The sequence below is a fragment of the Hevea brasiliensis genome, chromosome 1, assembly GCF_030052815.1.
Source record: "Hevea brasiliensis isolate MT/VB/25A 57/8 chromosome 1, ASM3005281v1, whole genome shotgun sequence".
Taxonomy (NCBI): domain Eukaryota; kingdom Viridiplantae; phylum Streptophyta; class Magnoliopsida; order Malpighiales; family Euphorbiaceae; genus Hevea; species Hevea brasiliensis.
The window spans coordinates 122,370,215-122,388,697 of record NC_079493.1 but is presented as its reverse complement, the minus strand read 5'-3'; the positions used below and the strand labels follow the sequence as shown (position 1 = coordinate 122,388,697).

The 18,483-nt window shown below is 36.8% G+C and overlaps 2 protein-coding genes across 2 annotated transcripts; one reads left to right on the top strand and one right to left on the bottom strand.

The window, feature by feature from the left end:
* The first annotated feature begins 10,762 nt into the window (after positions 1-10,762).
* Positions 10,763-12,479, top strand: LOC110649976 (GDSL esterase/lipase APG). Its single transcript, XM_021804749.2, has 5 exons — positions 10,763-11,110; positions 11,210-11,340; positions 11,433-11,666; positions 11,795-12,050; positions 12,132-12,479. Exons 1-5 carry the CDS (start codon positions 10,855-10,857, stop codon positions 12,323-12,325), a joined length of 1,071 nt encoding a protein of 356 aa, XP_021660441.1. The 5' UTR covers positions 10,763-10,854; the 3' UTR covers positions 12,326-12,479.
* Positions 12,480-12,644: 165 nt separating this feature from the next.
* LOC110649975 (uncharacterized) lies at positions 12,645-17,374 on the bottom strand. Its single transcript, XM_021804747.2, has 7 exons — positions 17,065-17,374; positions 15,223-15,532; positions 14,189-14,454; positions 13,803-14,099; positions 13,424-13,710; positions 13,275-13,336; positions 12,645-13,007 (listed from the first exon to the last, which is right to left on the bottom strand). The coding sequence occupies exons 1-7, from the start codon at positions 17,273-17,275 to the stop codon at positions 13,001-13,003; spliced, it is 1,440 nt and encodes a 479-aa protein (XP_021660439.2). The 5' UTR covers positions 17,276-17,374; the 3' UTR covers positions 12,645-13,000.
* Positions 17,375-18,483: the final 1,109 nt, after the last annotated feature.

Here is an 18,483-nt window from a genome sequence, read left to right as displayed (position 1 = left end):
AGGGTATGTGACTTCTTAACTGTGCATGGCATACACCTCTTATATTTAGTGTGTATTAATTATTTAGTTATAATTAAATAATTAAATAGAATACTAATATTTAATTATTTTAATAAAAATATATTTATTTTATTTTAATTATCGATTATTATTTTTATTTGTTATTATCCTTCAATCCAACCTAACTTGCTGCCTCAATGAGATTATACGGGTAGAAATTCTACCAATTATTAATTATGTTGTTATTTTATTTTATATTATATATATGGAGTATCTTCAAATATAAGTTTAGTGGGCTCCCATCATAAATTGATTATTTATATTTTTAATATGTGACTTATAAACGATCCTTAATTTTTTTTACTAAAAAATTAAAATAAATGTAAATTTTAATCAAAATCTATCTATTTTCAATTATTAAATCAAATCAGACTACATGAAGAATTTATGAATTATTGGATGCAATACCCTTTGATTAAGTTATATTGAAAAAATATCAAATGGGATGGTGTGGCTATAGTTGACTCAAACATTTATTAAAAGTCAAATTGAAAATGGCTTTAATTTGAGCATCTCAATCTCTATCTAATATAAGGACTCTCTCTTAATTTTCATACACAACATAGAAGATTGAAGTTGCTTTCATAGATAGCCCTTCTTAACTAAAAATTCAGGCTTTTAATTATTAGTGGTTAAGCAATTTAATTGTTGTCTTAATCCTTAACGATTTAATTTAAATGCTAGATTGTTAATTTGAATTTAAACTAATATTTTTTTTATTACAGTTAAAAATATTTTTAAATTAATTTATACACATTAAAATTAATTTTATCTTTAAATAATTTTAAGAGAATACCCTTTTTTATTAATCTGGTTAATTAAAATTTTTTCTATGTGATGCATTAAATTTTTTCAAAACAATTTTATAATACTTCTTAACAAAATAAAACTTAATCCATAAAAAAGATTTATATCTTGATTATATAAATTAAATAAAAATTTGTGAACTGCATTTGGAATACTATTTTTTTTTTTTAAATAATTTAATCCTAATTAAAATTTAAATTTCAGAACGTATAATATTGGAGATAACTCTAATACTGTTTTGTATACCAAATTTTGCTACTAGCATTTTAGTAGTATATACATTGATAGATGTACGAATAAAATTGAGAGGTCAATTGATACTTCTTTTTATATATATTTATCTAAATTGACACTCATAAATTTAATTACTGAACCTCTTTTTTTTTATATATCAGATATTCTCTATATCCATTTTACAGACCATAGAAGAATAATCTCTTCGATGTTAGTAACGACTCCTTTCAACAATGTTTTATTCAAGGATCAAATCTGAATCCTTTCTTTAAAGTATAGTAGACCTTATCATCTTATCATTTTATCAACACTTATCGATTGAAAATAGATATATATTTCTGTGTAACACCCCTGATTTTTTATATATTATTATTGGGCTTCGTGTAGGTATCCTCAATTCGCGGAAATTCGACAGTTGTCCGGATCTGTGAATTTCCGGCCAGACAGACCAGCTACCGGAAAAGTCTCCGAATTGGATCGAGGTTTTGGCTACCCCACCATTGTCAGGCATCCCGAGCGCGTTCCCGAAATCGGAATCGGCAAAGGTAAACCCGAACCTTGCTTTTTCATAATTTTCTAGTGCTTAAATAGGATTAAAAATCCATAAAATATTTGTGGTAGCTTAGAAAATTACGATTCTTTTTGCAATAGCTTAGTAATATTTCTAAGGACCGCGAGGCAGAGTTTTATAATTTTTAGAGCTTATTTGAGCAGTTTTTGCAAAAATGATCAATTATAAGGACTAAATTGAAATTTTACATATTGTGATGAATGATTGATTTAATGGGCCCAGGAGGGGCTGTGTGACGTGATTGAGTTGTGGATATGTGGATATAGAAGTGTGTTTTAAGCCCTTTGCGGGTTGGGTAGGTCCTAGGTATAGGAGACTCTGCCGGATTTTCGCAATTAGGGCGTATTTGGTCTTTTCCTTGTTTGTATGGAGTCAAATTTATTAAATGATTGTAATAAAATTGTCGTGAGCCGATGACCTTCTTCCTCCGCCCACCGCCTCGGTGACCACCGTCAAGTGCGTGAGTAGAATATTAATTTTAATTGTAATTTCGATATTATTATATTTTCATCATGAACATGCATCACTTATATGCATATATTTATGTAGTTAAACTCTAGGCACGATTTTTGATGCATTGATAAATGTTAAAGTGCCATGTATGTTGTTGTGGTAATTTGGAGCAGTGTGCGTGCGTTGGCGTGCGTGTGATGTGGTGTGGACTATGGATAGGACGGGTAGACACGGCTTGAGTTCTTCGCTGGGACCCGGTCCTTCGGGGTAGACACGGCTTGAGTTCTTCGCTGGGACCCCGATTTGGTATTTAAGTGGAAGTCAGAGCTGAGTTCTTCGCTGGCACCAGGTTGGATTTAAGAGAGCTGTATAGGGGATCAGCTCCCATATATTATGATTGATGTTACAGGGTGCGTGAGTGCTCCAAATTACCTTTTGATGTTATGATGTGAAAATGATGTGGATGTTGCATTTCACTCTCTGAGTGCATTATATTTAGAAAGTTATAGAGATTATGTTTAAAATTTATATTTTAATATCTGAGTCGAACGCTCACTCCTGTTCAATATTTTTTTCAGGCTACAGGAGGATTTTATTTTTGGTTAACCTGCTTTTCTCCTTCGCAGGTTGTTTATCAATATTTGTGTAATTTTATTTACTCCTAGAATTTCCGCATGTGTTAGAAGTATTTATTTGATTATGGTCTGTAATATTATTATCATGTTGGACCTGTAAACATATAATGATATGTATGTTTGATGGATTGGATGAGGGAGCTGAGCTCCCATTTATTTTATGAGGATATGAGTATGTGGAGGGTGAGCTGAGCTCCCCAATTGAGTATTTATTATGTTTACAGGTCGGGTGAGTCGAAAACTCCCCGTTGGAAAGTCCATTTTATGGCCGGACTCTGTCCGTTTGGTTTCTTGAAATTGGGCCCAAATGGGCCTTAGAGTTGGGTTAATGAACAGTTAGGCTTACTACGGGCCTCGGGGCCTTTAGGCTGGCCCAGGTCCTAGTGCCGGTCCGGCCCATAGGTTGGGTCGTGACAAATGTGGTATCAGAGCTTAGGCTCCAGATTCATAGGGAAAAATCATCTAAGTGTTGGGAAGAGTCTACTAGGAGTCACATGCGGAGTATAGGATTCTGTTTCGTCTTTTCCTGTAATTCTTTGTTTCTAGATTCTACGTTATACTTCGGGAAATATAAGATTACCTCAGTTAGTGTCTTGATTTTCGTGGAGTACATAGAAATGTGAAATAGAGTTAGTAGACGTGTGAGGTCTATCATGAGGATACGTACTCCAAGAAATGTTATATTTTTGTCAGTATGGGTTTAAATGGTGTGCCCATTTCGTGTAAGGCACGAGTACATAAAAGTGAGTCTTAAAAGTACAGTTGCCCTAGATAAGGATGAGGATACCACTACTGGCAGTCATCAGTAGATGACCCAGTCAGAATAAGTTTGTGATAATAGAAGATTCATGAGAGATAAGAAATTAGGAGACCTAGTCTGTCAGGACGTATCGTAGTAACTATACAATGTTCTCGATGTCTGCTCTGTAAGCTGCAGATTACAGTACCGACATGAGATTATTGTGTAGAGCTGCGTGCATCCCCATGGTGCTCCATAATGAGGGTGTTTGAGATGGCTTGTTTTGGTACAGATTATGCCGAGCGAGTTACGTATTTGCAGAGGAGTTGGGAACTCTTGGTTAAGAGTCTAGAGTTAGAATATTGAAAGGTCACAGTTGGGTGATAACTAGAGTCAGTGACTCAGTTACCCCAGCATGAGCTAGAGTTACATCAAGAGTTGCCAACAGACCAGAGGTTTCAGACTAGTTGCAAAGTAAAAAGTGACACCTATAGAGTGAGACCATCTAGTCTTCGGTATGGAATTTTGGATGATTTTTGCAGAATGACAGACGTTTTGCTTAGAACTTAGTGAGAATAGGATACCTTGTGTGTATTAGCAAGATGTAAAGTGCAACCCTACTACCTAGGGAAGGTCGAAACTATGAATTGATGATTTATAGAGCTATGATATGATAAAAGAGTCATTAACTTGACATGGTTCTGGCAAGGTGGTAGATGTAGTACCTTTGTTGCAGCAAGTTAGGATATAGTCCTATCTTTTCAGAATGGATCGAAGGTTATTACTGATAATGATGACTTATGGAATAGTGTCCCAGATGGGACTGTAGAGTGTGGTAGAGAGTAGTTGGCTCGGGTATCCTGGAGAGGATACAAGTTCCATTATAGGAATCATATATAATCAGATCATGATGGATGTAAGTCCTTTGAATTGGATGACAGGTTTGGGTGCCCGGAATCTTAAGTTTTGGCTAGTTGAGTAAACATGGAAAATAATAATTATAATAGTGTTAAGAGTAATAAATTAGCGAAGATAAATCACAGAAGGCCAATGGATAAAGAAAGTGCAGAATAAAAGTTTGGACAATTGATTGCATATGCAATATAATCTAAATGCTAGTGGAAGTACTAGCTAGAGTGGTCAAAGGACCAAATCTGAGTAGCACAGACATATGATAACGCGATAGAGACTCTGAAAGATATAGTTAGCAAGTACTGCTATTATGTTAGGAAAAAGAATGAAACCAGGGATAGAATAGTCAAGTTCTATTTTGGGTAAGACAAAGGAAATAAATGAAAGGACAACCTAAAGAGCGCATAATAAAAGGAACAAAGTTAAGATATAGGATAGGCTAAGCGTTATTCTTGGCAAGGAGAATGACAAGGATGGAAAACCCAAAATGGGACCACATTAGTGAGAAAAGTGATGGAGGTATGGAATACAATAATAATGAGTAAATGTTAGAAGGTGTGCGATGGTATTGCGGACTACCTAAATAGGTAGAGAAAGAGAAGTTAGTAAGCAGTAAGTTGAATAAAAGTCAGTCTAAGGGATCAAATAGGTATGATGAGAGGAAAATAATGATAGATAATGACACATAGGTTTTAGGTTAAACTTTTGAGATAGTGAGAAGGTAGTTAGAGGTTCGTTATGAATGTCAGGCAAACATTTTTAGTGTGATCAACAGAATCACTTTGTAGTGAAGCAATAACACGGGACAATAGTAGGGGTAGAACGAAAAGTGACAAGTCTGGATGGTTATAAATCACTAGAAAGTTCAAGGATCAAATTAATAACCCTAGATAAGGGTGGAATTAGTGTTGGAAGAATTTATTAGTGAGAGAAATCTTTCAGAATCAACAAAAGTTAAGGGCACAATAAAAACGATGATAGATATTAATCATAGTTCGAGTATAAGTAAAGTTAATAAATTATAAAATATTATGTCAAGAAGGAAAATGGTACTGTAAAGGGTTCATGCAGATGATACCTTATAAGTAGAGCATAATTGTGCTAGGAGATGATGAAATTTGGAGAGAAAGACCAAGAAACTTAGGTGAAACGTTATAATATGACAATCGGGTGTAGTTGAATATAAGAGGATATTTTCTTTCTTTTCAAGTTTAGCTTGTGCTTTTGGTTCTAGAAGGTTATATAAGGAACAGAACCGAGTCAAGGAGACCTAGTTATTGAGAGTTTAGTAGGCACAAATTCATACATAATTTCTGATATGAGAATGACAGTAAGTGCATACCTAGTATTAAGTATGAAAGGACGAACAGAGTAATGACAGGAGTTAAATTGAGTTAGCTACTAAGGCTTGCGACTGTTTTAAACTATGAGCTAGATGAAGTACTATTTATGGATGAGTTTCAATAGATGAAATTGTTGCTGATGGGTAATTTGAGGTTGAAGTTTAGAAAGCTATGGGCAGTATATATGATTATATTAAGGAGAATGAACACGTGAAGTATCTTGTTTGGAATTAAGGCATGACACATATTTCCTACAGTAGTGTTAGTTCGGATGGAACTTATAGTTTATGGGGCTCATATTCATCCAAGATGAGCAATTTCCTACTAAGGCTGGTAGGGAATGATAATGTTCTGATAGTTAAGTTGGGAAAGGGGTTACAAAAACGAATTTTCTATGGTTAATTATAAGTGTTATAAAAGGTGAAGAATATGCTGGCAGGAGTAAGCCGTAAGGTTAGAATTTTCGAAGTAATGGAACTAGTAATCAAGATAAGACTAAGAAATAAAAAGAAAGTTAAAGTTGATGATGTGATAGACGTCTTTTAAGGAAAAGGTGTAAGGATGAGATATGACTAAAATTAAGGAATAAGTACAGCAGGTTGAAAAGATACCAACAATACCAAAAATAGGAAAAGGGAAGTGGATAAGATGCAAAGGACAGGAAGAGAGCTCGATAGAGTCAGTTATAATGACGAGGATAAGGAGTGTCTAACCATCGCCCTGTGTTAACACTACCTATGAGCGGTGAAGGATACACCGTGTCTTTGGACGCCTTGAGTTGGCCTAGGGTGTGTTTTGATGCGGAATGGAAAAGTAGTGGCTTATGCTTCAAGGCACGAAGAGGCATGAGCGTAACTATCCCACCCATGATTTGGAAATGGCGGTGTAGTCTTTGCACTAAAAATCTGGAGACACTACTGTATGGTGAAGTGTGCGAGATATACACCGACTATAAGAGTTTGAAGTACATCTTCCAACGAGGGATTTAAACTTGAGACAGAGGAGATGGATGGAGCTTACGGAAGACTATGATTGCACCATCGGTACCACCACAGGAAGGCTAATGTAGTAGCAGATGCTTTAAGCGTAAAATCTTACAGCGATTTGGCGCACATTTCATGAGAGAAGAGACCGTTGATTCAAAAGTACATGAGTTGATGGATCAAGGTTTAATCCTAGATCTTTCAGATGAGGGGTCTTGTTGGCTCATTTTTCGGTGAGGCCGGACTTGCGAGATAGAGTTAGAGTTTCCCAACACGAGACCAACAATTAATGAAGATCATAGAAAGAGTACAACAAGGTGAAGGTGGTGAGTTTGGATTTGCCAATGATGGTGCCCTAGTGCAAGGTTCTAGGATATGTGTGCCCGATGTGGACAATCTCGAGATGAAATCATGCGAGAGGCACACTATACAGCATGCAATGTCCACTCAGTTCCACCAAGATGTACTATGATGTGAAAGATAGCTATTGGTGGAATGGCATGAAGAGAGACATAGCGGACTTTGTGTCCAAGTGCTTGACTTGTCGAAGGTGAAGTTTGAACACGGAGACCGTCGGGGAAGTTGCAAGAGCTCCTATCCCGGAATGGAAGTGGGAAATGATTTCTATGGATTTTGTGATGGGTTGCCTCGTACCACGCGAGGATATGACTCGATATGGGTAATTGTAGACCGCTTGACCAAATCATCTCACTTCTTGCCTGTGAAGATTACATATTCTGTGGCACAGTACGCCCGGCTCTACATTCGAGAAATAGTCAGATTGCATGGAGTTCCGGCTTCCATAATATCTCGATGAGGGCCCATTCACTTCTGGTTTTGGAGAAAGTTGCAGAGGCACTTGGCACACGATTGAACTTCGACGGCTTTCCACCCTCGAATGCACGGACAGATGAAAGGACAATCCAAACAACGAAGACATGCTTTGCATGAGTGTTTTGGATTTTGGAGGTCAATGGGATGAGCGGCTAGCTTTGGTGGAGTTTGCCTACAACAACGATTATCACTCCAGATAGGGATGCCACCCTATGAGGCACTATATGGAAGAAAGTATAGGTCTCTCTCTGTAGGACGGAAATGGGGAAGCGAAGGTGCATGATGTAGACCTAGTGCAAGACACTTGAGAGATAGTTCCTTTAATCGAGGAACGATCAAAACTTTCGATGGCGGAAGAGTTATGTAGACCCAGACGGAGGGATGTGGAGTTTGCAAAGGCGACTATGTATTCTGAAGGTTTTTCCAATGAAGGAGTCATGAGATTTGGAAAGAAGGGCAAGTTGGCACCTCGGTATATTGGACCTTTTGAGGTTACGGATAGAGTTGGAGCGATTGCCTACGGTTGGAGCTACCACCCAACCTTTCTCACGTTCATCCGTGTTTCACATCTCTATGCTCGAAATACATTCCGATCCTTCTCATGTACTACTGATCGGATGTAATAGAACTAAAGGAGAACTTGACATTTGAGGAGCAACACTGTAGCCATAGTGGACTACCAAGTGAGATAGCTAAGATCAAAGCAGATCCTTATGGTTAAGGTTTTGTGGAGGAGCCGATCGGTGGAAGAGTGCACTGGAGTCGAGCGGGACATGCGTAGCAAGTACCATATCATTCAATGTGTAATCATGTACTTTATTACGCCTTGTGTAAAATTCGAGGGCGAATTTTTACGTAAGGAGGAGAATGTAACACCCGATTTTTATATATTATTATTGGGCTTCGTGTAGGTATCCTCAATTCGCGGAAATTCGGCGGTTGTCGGATGCGTGAATTCCGGCGAACAGACACTAGGAAAAGTCTCGGGTGGATCGAGGTTTTGGCTACCCCACCATTGTCGGGCATCGAGCGTTCGAAATCGGAATCGGCAAAGGTAAACCGAACCTTGCTTTTTCATAATTTTCTAGTGCTTAAATAGGATTAAAAATCCATAAAATATTTGTGGTAGCTTAGAAAATTACGATTCTTTTGCAATAGCTTAGTAATATTTCTAAGGACCGCGAGGCAGAGTTTTATAATTTTTAGAGCTTATTTGAGCGATTTTGCAAAAATGATCAATTATAAGGACTAAATTGAAATTTTACATATTGTGATGAATGATTGATTTAATGGGCGGGAGAGGTGTGTGGCGTGATTGAGTTGTGGATATGTGGATATAGAAGTGTGTTTTAAGCCCTTTTGCGGGTTGGGTAGGTCCTAGGTATAGGGAGACTCTGGGATTTTAAACGCAATTAGGACGTATTTGGTCTTTTTCCTTGTTTGTATGGAGTCAAATTTATTAAATGATTGTAATAAAATTGTCAGGTGAGCCGGGACAGCCTTCTTCCTCCGCCCAGCCGCCTCAGTGACCACCGTCAAGTCTGTGAGTAGAATATTAATTTTAATTGTAATTTCGATATTATTATATGTTCAGCATGCCCATGCATCACTTATATGCATATATTTATGTAGTTAAACTCTAGGCACGATTTTTGATGCATTGATAAATGTTAAAGTGCCATGTATGTTGTTGTGGTAATTTGGAGCAGTGTGCGTGCGTTGGCGTGCGTGTGATGTGGTGTGGACTATGGATAGGACGGGTAGACACGGCTTGAGTTCTTCGCTGGGACCCGGTCCTTCGGGGTAGACACGGCTTGAGTTCTTATTTGGGACCCGATTTGGTATTTAAGTGGAAGTCAGAAATGAGTTCTTGGCACGGGTTGGATTTAAGAGAGTCGTATAGGGATCGGCTCCCATATATTATGATTGATGTTACGAGTGCGTGAGTGCTCCAAATTACCTTTTAGATGTTATGATGTGAAAATGATGTGGATGTTGCATTTCACTCTAAATGGTGCATTAGATTTAGATATTTATATAGATTATGGTTAAAATTTATATTTTACTCTGAGTCGAGCGCTCACTCTGTTCAATATTTTTTTCAAAGCTACAGGAGGATTTTATTTTTGGTTAACCTGCTTTTCTCCTTCGCAGGTTGTTTATCAATATTTGTGTAATTTTATTTACTCCTAGAATTTCCGCATGTGTTAGAAGTATTTATTTGATTATGGTCTGTAATATTATTATCATGTTGGACCTGTAAACATATAATGATATGTATGTTTGATGGATTGGATGAGGGAGCTGAGCTCCCATTTATTTTTATGAGGATATGAGTATGTGGAGGGTGAGCTGAGCTCCCTAATTGAGTATTTATTATGTTTACAGGTCGGGTGAGTCGAAAACTATCCGTTGGAAAGTCCATTTTATGGCCGGACTCTGTCCGTTTGGTTTCTTGAAATTGGGCCCAAATGGGCCTTAGAGTTGGGTTAATGAACAGTTAGGCTTACTACGGGCCTCGGGGGCTTTAGGCTGGCCCAGGTCCTAGTGCCGGTCCGGCCCATAGGTTGGGTCGTGACATTCTGCAAGTAGAAAATCGATTAAAAAATCTTAATCTTAATTTTTTTTATATATATTGACCTTAGAAATTTTTTTTTTTAATTCGCCACTTAATTTATAAAAAGCAAGCAAATTTTCATAAAATCAGCGTGTAATTGCAATATCTGGTATAGAGCCAACCTGCATGTCACTATGGTTGACTAATGCTAGAACAACCCACATTAACAAATGCACGCCAACCTTTATCACCCCCAACTACCTTACTTTTCTCCTTCATTACTACAAGTTCTTCATGATTATCACACATGAATAAGTTTCTGCCCTTTTTACTCCTTTATTTACTGAAAATTATCTGTATTTAATAAGATTTTAATATGTTTATAATGATTTATGATTTTCATGCATAATTCATCTCTTTTAATTTATTCATTTAAAAACTTTCATCGAAACAAAACATATTACAAGAGAAACCAAACATCTTAGCATGCATTGAAAGTTGTGTTATGTATGCTATGAATGCTAACATTGCCACTTGAACAGCTCACATTTATGAGCAATTCTCAACTTCCATCCTCCTCCATCAAAGGCCTAATCCATAGCTATGTGACTTTCAAGTTTCCTTATAAAAGGGTCAAGTCAGAAAAAACACTCACACCCACTGCACACTGCAGGCTAATCAAGTCAGAAAAAACCCTCACGCTCACTGCAGGCTAAGTACAGAAAAATGGAAATCTACTCTAGAGGAGGAGCCATGGTTTTGGGGCTTTTGGTCTTGGCATTTGCATTCCTGAATCGTGGGTATGCACAAGAGACTCTTGTTCCTGCGATCATTACATTTGGGGACTCAGCTGTGGATGTTGGGAACAATGACTATCTCCTTACAATTTTCAAGGCCAATTACCCTCCCTATGGAAGGGACTTTATCAATCATGAGCCTACAGGTAGGTTCTGCAATGGCAAATTAGCCACCGACATAACAGGTAACCACAGATCAATCATCAAGGGTTAGTCCTACACTATGATTCTGCTTATAAAATTTAAATTATGCATCAATGCATTAATGATTTATTTTTTTGCAGCTGAAACTCTTGGGTTCAAGACTTATCCACCTGCATATCTTAGCCCAGATGCATCAGGAAAAAACCTTCTTATAGGAGCAAACTTTGCATCAGCTGCATCTGGTTACGATGAAAAAGCTGCGACATTAAATGTGAATTATTTTTTTTAATCTTATTTATGAAAATAATTATTCATTAATATAAAGTCTAATTTCTCTAACAATATTCAAACTTTGGTTTGCAGCATGCAATTCCATTGTCTCAACAGTTACACTACTTCAAGGAATACAAGAGTAAGCTAGCAAAGGTGGCTGGATGTAACAAATCAGCATCAATCATCAAGGATGCACTCTATTTATTGAGTGCAGGAAGTAGTGACTTCCTCCAGAACTATTATGTCAATCCTTTGTTAAACAAGCTCTATACTCCTGATCAGTATGGCTCACTCCTAGTCGGTGCATTTACAAGCTTTGTTAAGGTATCTGCTAATTACCGCTATCCATCATTTCTAAATTTTTCTCCTACTTCTGTGTAGAACATGCAAAGTGAAATTTAGTAGCAAAAAATGCCATAAATCTTTTTGAGAAAGCTCTGCTTGGAAAACAGGACTTGTATGGTTCAGGTGCTAGAAGACTTGGTGTAACTTCACTCCCACCATTGGGCTGCCTTCCTGCAGCTCGCACTTTATTTGGATTTCATGAGAGTGGGTGTGTTTCCAGGATCAACGCTGATGCCCAGCAATTTAACAAGAAGATAAACTCAGCTGCTACAAGTCTCCAAAAGCAACTTCCTGATCTAAGAATTGTCGTCTTCGACATCTTCAAGCCACTCTATGACCTTGTTATATCTCCTTCAGCTAATGGTAACAAATTTAGGAACACTAAGAGAAGCAAATTTGAGTTTATTGGATCATAGTAACAATCTTTTCTATAATGTTTGGTAGGCTTTGTGGAAGCAAAAAGAGGTTGCTGTGGGACAGGGACTATAGAGACGACAATATTGTTGTGCAATCCAAAGTCTCCAGGCACTTGCCCCAATGCCACCCAATATGTATTTTGGGACAGTGTCCATCCATCTCAGGCAGCTAATCAGGTTCTTGCAGATGCACTCATTGTTCAGGGCTTTGCTCTCCTTTGACGCTTGACGCATAAAACTTTTATCCGTATAACATATCCCTCTTGTGGTATATCTACTACTGTCATAACCAAAAAATATCGTAAAAGCTCGTCTTCAATTTCATGTAGCTGAAGAAAACTTATTTCCTTCTATGAGAAGTTCAACTTCAAATTTCTCTTCTTGATTTTATTCTTAGATGTCAAGATGATATCATTTAGCAGAAAGAGCTGGAAAAGATTTGTAATTTTAGATCATTGATTTTGTGTAGTTATGGAAACAAAATCAATTTGGAATGGAACAACATACTTTTACTTATAACACAAAATTCAGCTCCAAGAAATCAAGCGCACATAAAATTTTCTCCCATTTGTTATTTCTCCGCATCACAGCCAAGCCAAACATATGTTAGAAGTAGGAGGGCAAAAGGCATTGTCATAAAATCCCATGTTCTATATGACAAAACTGATGGTGGTCTTTCCTAGTAAAGATTTACCGAGCAACTAGAGAACATTTCTTTTTTTTAAAAGAAAAGAAATACATTTAGCATTGAGAATGTTAGAAACTGGAAAAGCCACCAACTCTAGTAGCTCGAGTAGCTCCACCTTTCTTGTTCCGCCTTTTGGTAGAGCCAAAATTTTTGAATCCCAGAATATCCATAGTTCAGATTTTGATCACAAAGATTTGAGATAGCATGATTTACAGACTACAAAGAAAAAATTTAACAGAAATCAGGGAAGAAATGAGCAAATGAAACTAACAGCATAATGCAAAATCAGGAAAGAAGCAACATTAGGAAATGAATTGCACATCAATTAAGATTTTGTTCTTTAAACCTCAATATGAATAAATAATCACAACTGTTTGCACTACGATAAGTCTTCTCAAAAGCTAAAATAAAATAAAATAAGACAGATTTAGATACAGTAATGTAGAAGATCTCCTTTCCTTAAAAAGGTAAGTTAGGACTCACATGCGGTTGTCAGAACTGGGCAGAGGGGTTCTGAGTTGTTGGTGTGTTTGTCCCAAAGGAAACTGTCATTTTTTGTAAGTACATAAGAATAACTGAAATAAAAAGAGGTCTATTCATGAAATGTCAGTAACATAAAAGAGAATCCTTACATATGAGTAAAACTGTTGCTGGTAATTCTCCACTCCTAGTGGACACTGGACACCCATATTTGCACCAAAATTCTGGTATGAGATAGGATGCTGTCGGAAAGAGATTGGTGGATGGAAAGTAGGCAAATTGTAATATGGTGGGCCAATTGGAGGTGCAATAACATTGCAGTTAGAAGGATACAATGACTGAGACTGGCGTGCAGCAAAATACTTCCCCTGTTCCGGGTGGCGATCTCTTCTACACCGGGCTATTGCCACATAGAGAGACTTCCTCCCAAACATGATTCCTAAGACAATAGTAACATTAGGTAGCAAGGAAACTTATTATGAACAGATAAATATAAGCAATATGAAAAGAGAGGAAGAATTAGTAGCTTACCATTCAGAGTGTTCAGAGCTTTCTTTGCTTCTTCAGGACTTGAGAAACACACAAATCCAAATTTTCTACTTACTCCATTATCATACCGCATCACTTTTGCTGAAACTATCTTTCCACAGGCACTGAATATTTCTCGTAATTTGTTGTCATCAATGCGTACATCAAGATTCTTCACATACACATTTGATAACTTCAACTTCTCAATATGGTTGTTGAAAATATCCTTGTCTGCATGTTGTAATATCTTTATTCTCTCAGCTTTCTTTTGGGCTCTTCCCACAAACAAAGTCCTAGAACCTGATTCATAAAATCATTTTATTTGTTGACTTGCCTAATTTAAAATGAATGAGCAAAGGAAACAGGGAGGAATACGTTCAAAAATTTACCTAGTAGGGAACCATTCAAAGCATCAACAGCTTTTTTAGCACCTTCTGGTGAATCAAAGTTGACAAATCCAAAACCTCTTGACGTCCCTTCATGATCCTTCATGATGACAACATTACAAACCTTCCCAAATACAGCAAACATGTTTTGAAGGGTATCCTCTGTTATGTTATCAGCCAGATTTTTAACATAAAGATTTGTAAAGTTTGATTCTTCAGAAAGTGTGGGTGCTGTCCTCTCACTTTTCTTGATGAATTTGGATACATACCTGAGAAGAACATGTAATATAAGATCAACAAAAGCTAAATAAAACTAGCCATTAAAAATCAATCAATGTGGAAAAGACAATCTGCTCATCCAAAATTGGCAGCAGAATTGATATCAATACATGTACAAATGGAAAAGAAAATGTCAGCAAACCACATGTACAATCGATAAGAAGTCTTGTTAGATCAATTGCATAGAATAAAAGCAATCACCAAGCAATCAATTTGGGAATGCAAGTCATCTCTGTTAGGTGACTTAAAATTGCAATCAATTAGTGAACAAACAAAATAATTAATTAGGGAATAAACAAAATAAAACTTTGAGCCATACATTCATCTTATGACTATTAAAACTCCAATTACCATGCCAAAACACAGGTTTTGCAATATTTCGCCTCATTAAGGCAACTTTGATTTTCTAGAAACTTCAGCAACATAAAAGATCATTGCTTCTATGTATTGGATTCCCATCAAGAAGGGAAAAAACCAAGCACCATTTAGTTCTCAAAAACAGAAGAGACATTATGCACTTCTAAACAATTTGCCTATATCTTCTTTTGTTTCTGCCAGTGAACAAGAGGCCTATTAATGAAAACTCAGTAATTCAAAGAAGCATACAAGAGCACAGAATTAAAGCCCCTCCCCCCCTCCCACAAAATAGATAAATAAATAAAAATACTAGAAGTCAAAATATGCAATCCATTGAGCACTTGAAGAAATGATAATTAGGGTAATCAAAGAAATCGAGAGACCAGGTAAAGGGGACTCACAGTTTCTTCCCTTCAAGCATAGTATCATGGAGAGCACTTCGAGCAGCCAGGGCAGAATACTCTGAATCAAACTGGACAAACCCAAAACCCTTACTCTTGCCATGTTCTTCAGCCACCTTGCAAGAAAGTATAGTCCCAAACTTGCAGAACATGCTCTCCAAGCGAGCACTATCAATTGAAGAGTCTAGATTCTTCACAAAAAGATTGCCAATGCCGCTCTTTCTTGCAAAAGGGTCCCTCTGACACCACATTAACCTCATGGATTTTCCCTTCAAGTACATGTGATTTAGTTTGCGCAAAGCTTCAGATGCTGATGGAAATAGAAAAGGCAGCATAAAGTGCCATTAGAACCAATTTTCAACCAGAACACAACCCCACGCCCCACCCCCCTGAAAAATAAAATAAAATAAAATAAAATAAACAATCCAAGGACTAAACATATCATTCTAGGGGATATATTCTACCCAAAAAGATCATTTAGCCTGGCCTGAGTGGATATTTTCTGAAAATCACAACAGCATAAGAGTAATTTTCAGTTTTCCTTAACTCTCACCAGCATTCAAATCAAACTGGGTTAATTATCCATAATGAAGTCAAAGAAATTTAAATGGAAAAATGAATTAGAGTTCATCACGCAAAACAGAAAAGACAGACTTTAATAATGAAGAGAAGCACAACCCAGCATGAACAAGAATACAACCTATAGTTTGCAACAATATGTCAACATGGGAGCCAAAAATACCGATATTATAATCATGTCAAATATATGAACCAGGAAATCAAGTGTAGGGGTGAATACATGCAGAGTGGTGAAGTTTTAGGCAAAATATATTCACATGTGCTCAAAGGTTGATTTTGAGAACTAAAAGCAATGTCAGCAGAATAAAGAAATTGAACTGGAAAAATAAATCCTATTCATATGCAGAGACCTACAGATAGAGATAGATAAGAATTTATCCAAAGCTCAACTATAAATGCAAAAGACCACGGCGTATAGAGAGATAATAAACAGCCGAGAAACAAATTTCAAACCAATAATAGACATATAATATTCACGCAAACATGCAGTGAGGGAAGATAACATTACAATAGCCCGCTTCCAATAAAATATACACTCACATGGAAAGAAATTTCAGAATAAAACAGAGACTGAAAAGAAGATGAAGAGTATTCAAACCGCACAACCGGGGAAAAAAGAAAAACCCCACGAACCAGACAAACAAGCATACATTGAAAAAATATAAGGAGACAGATCAGAAGATGAAACAGAGAGTCTCAAAAAAGCATACTTCCCTAATCCCAAGCACAAAACCGTGGAACTAAAGAAGAAACGCAGCAATAGAAGTATCGGAGGAAGGTTGTAAAAAAACAAACAGAGCTAAATTCTGAAAGACTGTACCCAAGCACAAAACTACATGAAAGAAAACATATACATATACATATACAGAAATAGAGATTTTCTTCCCACAGAAATTGATTGTAGGGGGAGTAAGAGATAAACAGAAACAGAGCTTCAACAGTGCCAAAAAGAACTAAAGATCACGCCAATGCATACACACAACAGAAAGATGAAAGAAAATCTACAAGAAATGGTTGTTTGCAAAAGAAACGGAGTACAGAGAAACATAAAAACCACCCAAATTCTCGTTAGTGAAGAACCAAAACCCAAATCTCCTTTTTTGGAGAACAGAAAACCAAATCTCCATAAAATCACACATATGCATCCACGTAAATGTGTACAGAGAGAGGTTAAAAGTTCGTAGAAAGAGAAACAGAGAAACGACCAAGAATCCAAGAAATTCCTCTTGCACAGGGAATGTGGCGATCGACAATGGATTATACCTTGCATGTGAGAGTAGAAGTTGACGTAGCCGTAACAAAGAGACTTGCCGGTGAAAGCGCAACGGCAGAGACGAAGAGTGAAAAAGGGACACACGGAGCAAAACACAGTTCTCAGGTCCATTTCTGTGACTTCCGGATGCAAATCACCCACATACAGCGACGTCTTCTGTCGCAGGTCGGCCGCTGCATGCAGTAACGGTGCCGCCGCCATTGATTGTCTTGCTCTCAACGCACAAACAGAGGGGGCGGGGAGAGAGAGAGAGAGAGAGAGAGAGAGAGAGAGAGAGAGAGAGAGAGAATTGGAGTAGGAGAGGGAAGGGTTTTTGCCTTCTGAAGAGACAGAAACAGAGAGGAGGGAATTTTCGTTTGTTATAACGGTGAGCTCTCTGCGTGCGTGTGTTTTTATATTTTTTCAGGTGTGATGGCTACTCGCTCCACGGTGGAGTAGCTCAGATACTCGCTTTCAGATGATGCAAAGTGCTCCCAAATGGCCCCACAAGTTACCGAACGATGTCGTTTTCGTAGAATAGGCGCAGAATAAGAGACGGTGGTTTAAGCTTTTAGCGCCTAGTTACTCCTGTGAAGTAGAAAAAAACCCTTTACTCGCTCTGAAAAGGTGGACACGTGAGCCAAGAAAGAATATGGAAAAATGAAGAAGACTGGAAGAGTTTGGTAAAACGACCTGACGTTTGGACGAGAGACCATTAATCTCGATGTACTATCGTCTCATCACCGTTGGATTTCATCAAGAAACCAGTTTCGGGAACATCATAAAAGTAAAACATGAAGCCCTCAACAGGGGTCACTGAAAAGTAAACTTAGCTAGCAAGTAGGGAGAAAAGTGTGCCCTTTTAATGCCCATGAGATGAGCAACTTCATATGTAAGTAGAAATCAAAACTTGGTTACTCGTGCAAGTTTCCCATTTCATCTTTTTCACAAATTTGGCTATGAATGACAATATATTGTGATTTTTGGAGGAAAAAAAATTAAATAAATTCTTATACTTTTGATAAATAAATTTAAAATTAAGTTTTAAATTAAACATAGATAATTTTTTATGAATCCAACTTTTTTTAAAAAAATTATAAAATTATTTTCCCTTATTTTTAATAATAAAATATTAAAAATAATAATTTTAATATTAAATAATTTTTATTCATCATATACTCCAATCTCTTCTTTAAAAAATTTTATTTTATTTAAAAATAATGAATAATTTTTAATATTTAAAATTAAAAAAAATAATATTTTATTAAATTTTGACTTATTTGACCTTAATCAAAAAGTTTAATATTTATTTAGCCCATAACTTAATTTGATTTTTTTTTTGGCCTCATTTTTGGACCACGAGTGAAGTTTTGTTCAAATGATAATTGTCCAATTTGCTTTAATTAAGCCATACTAAAGTCGTTTTGAAA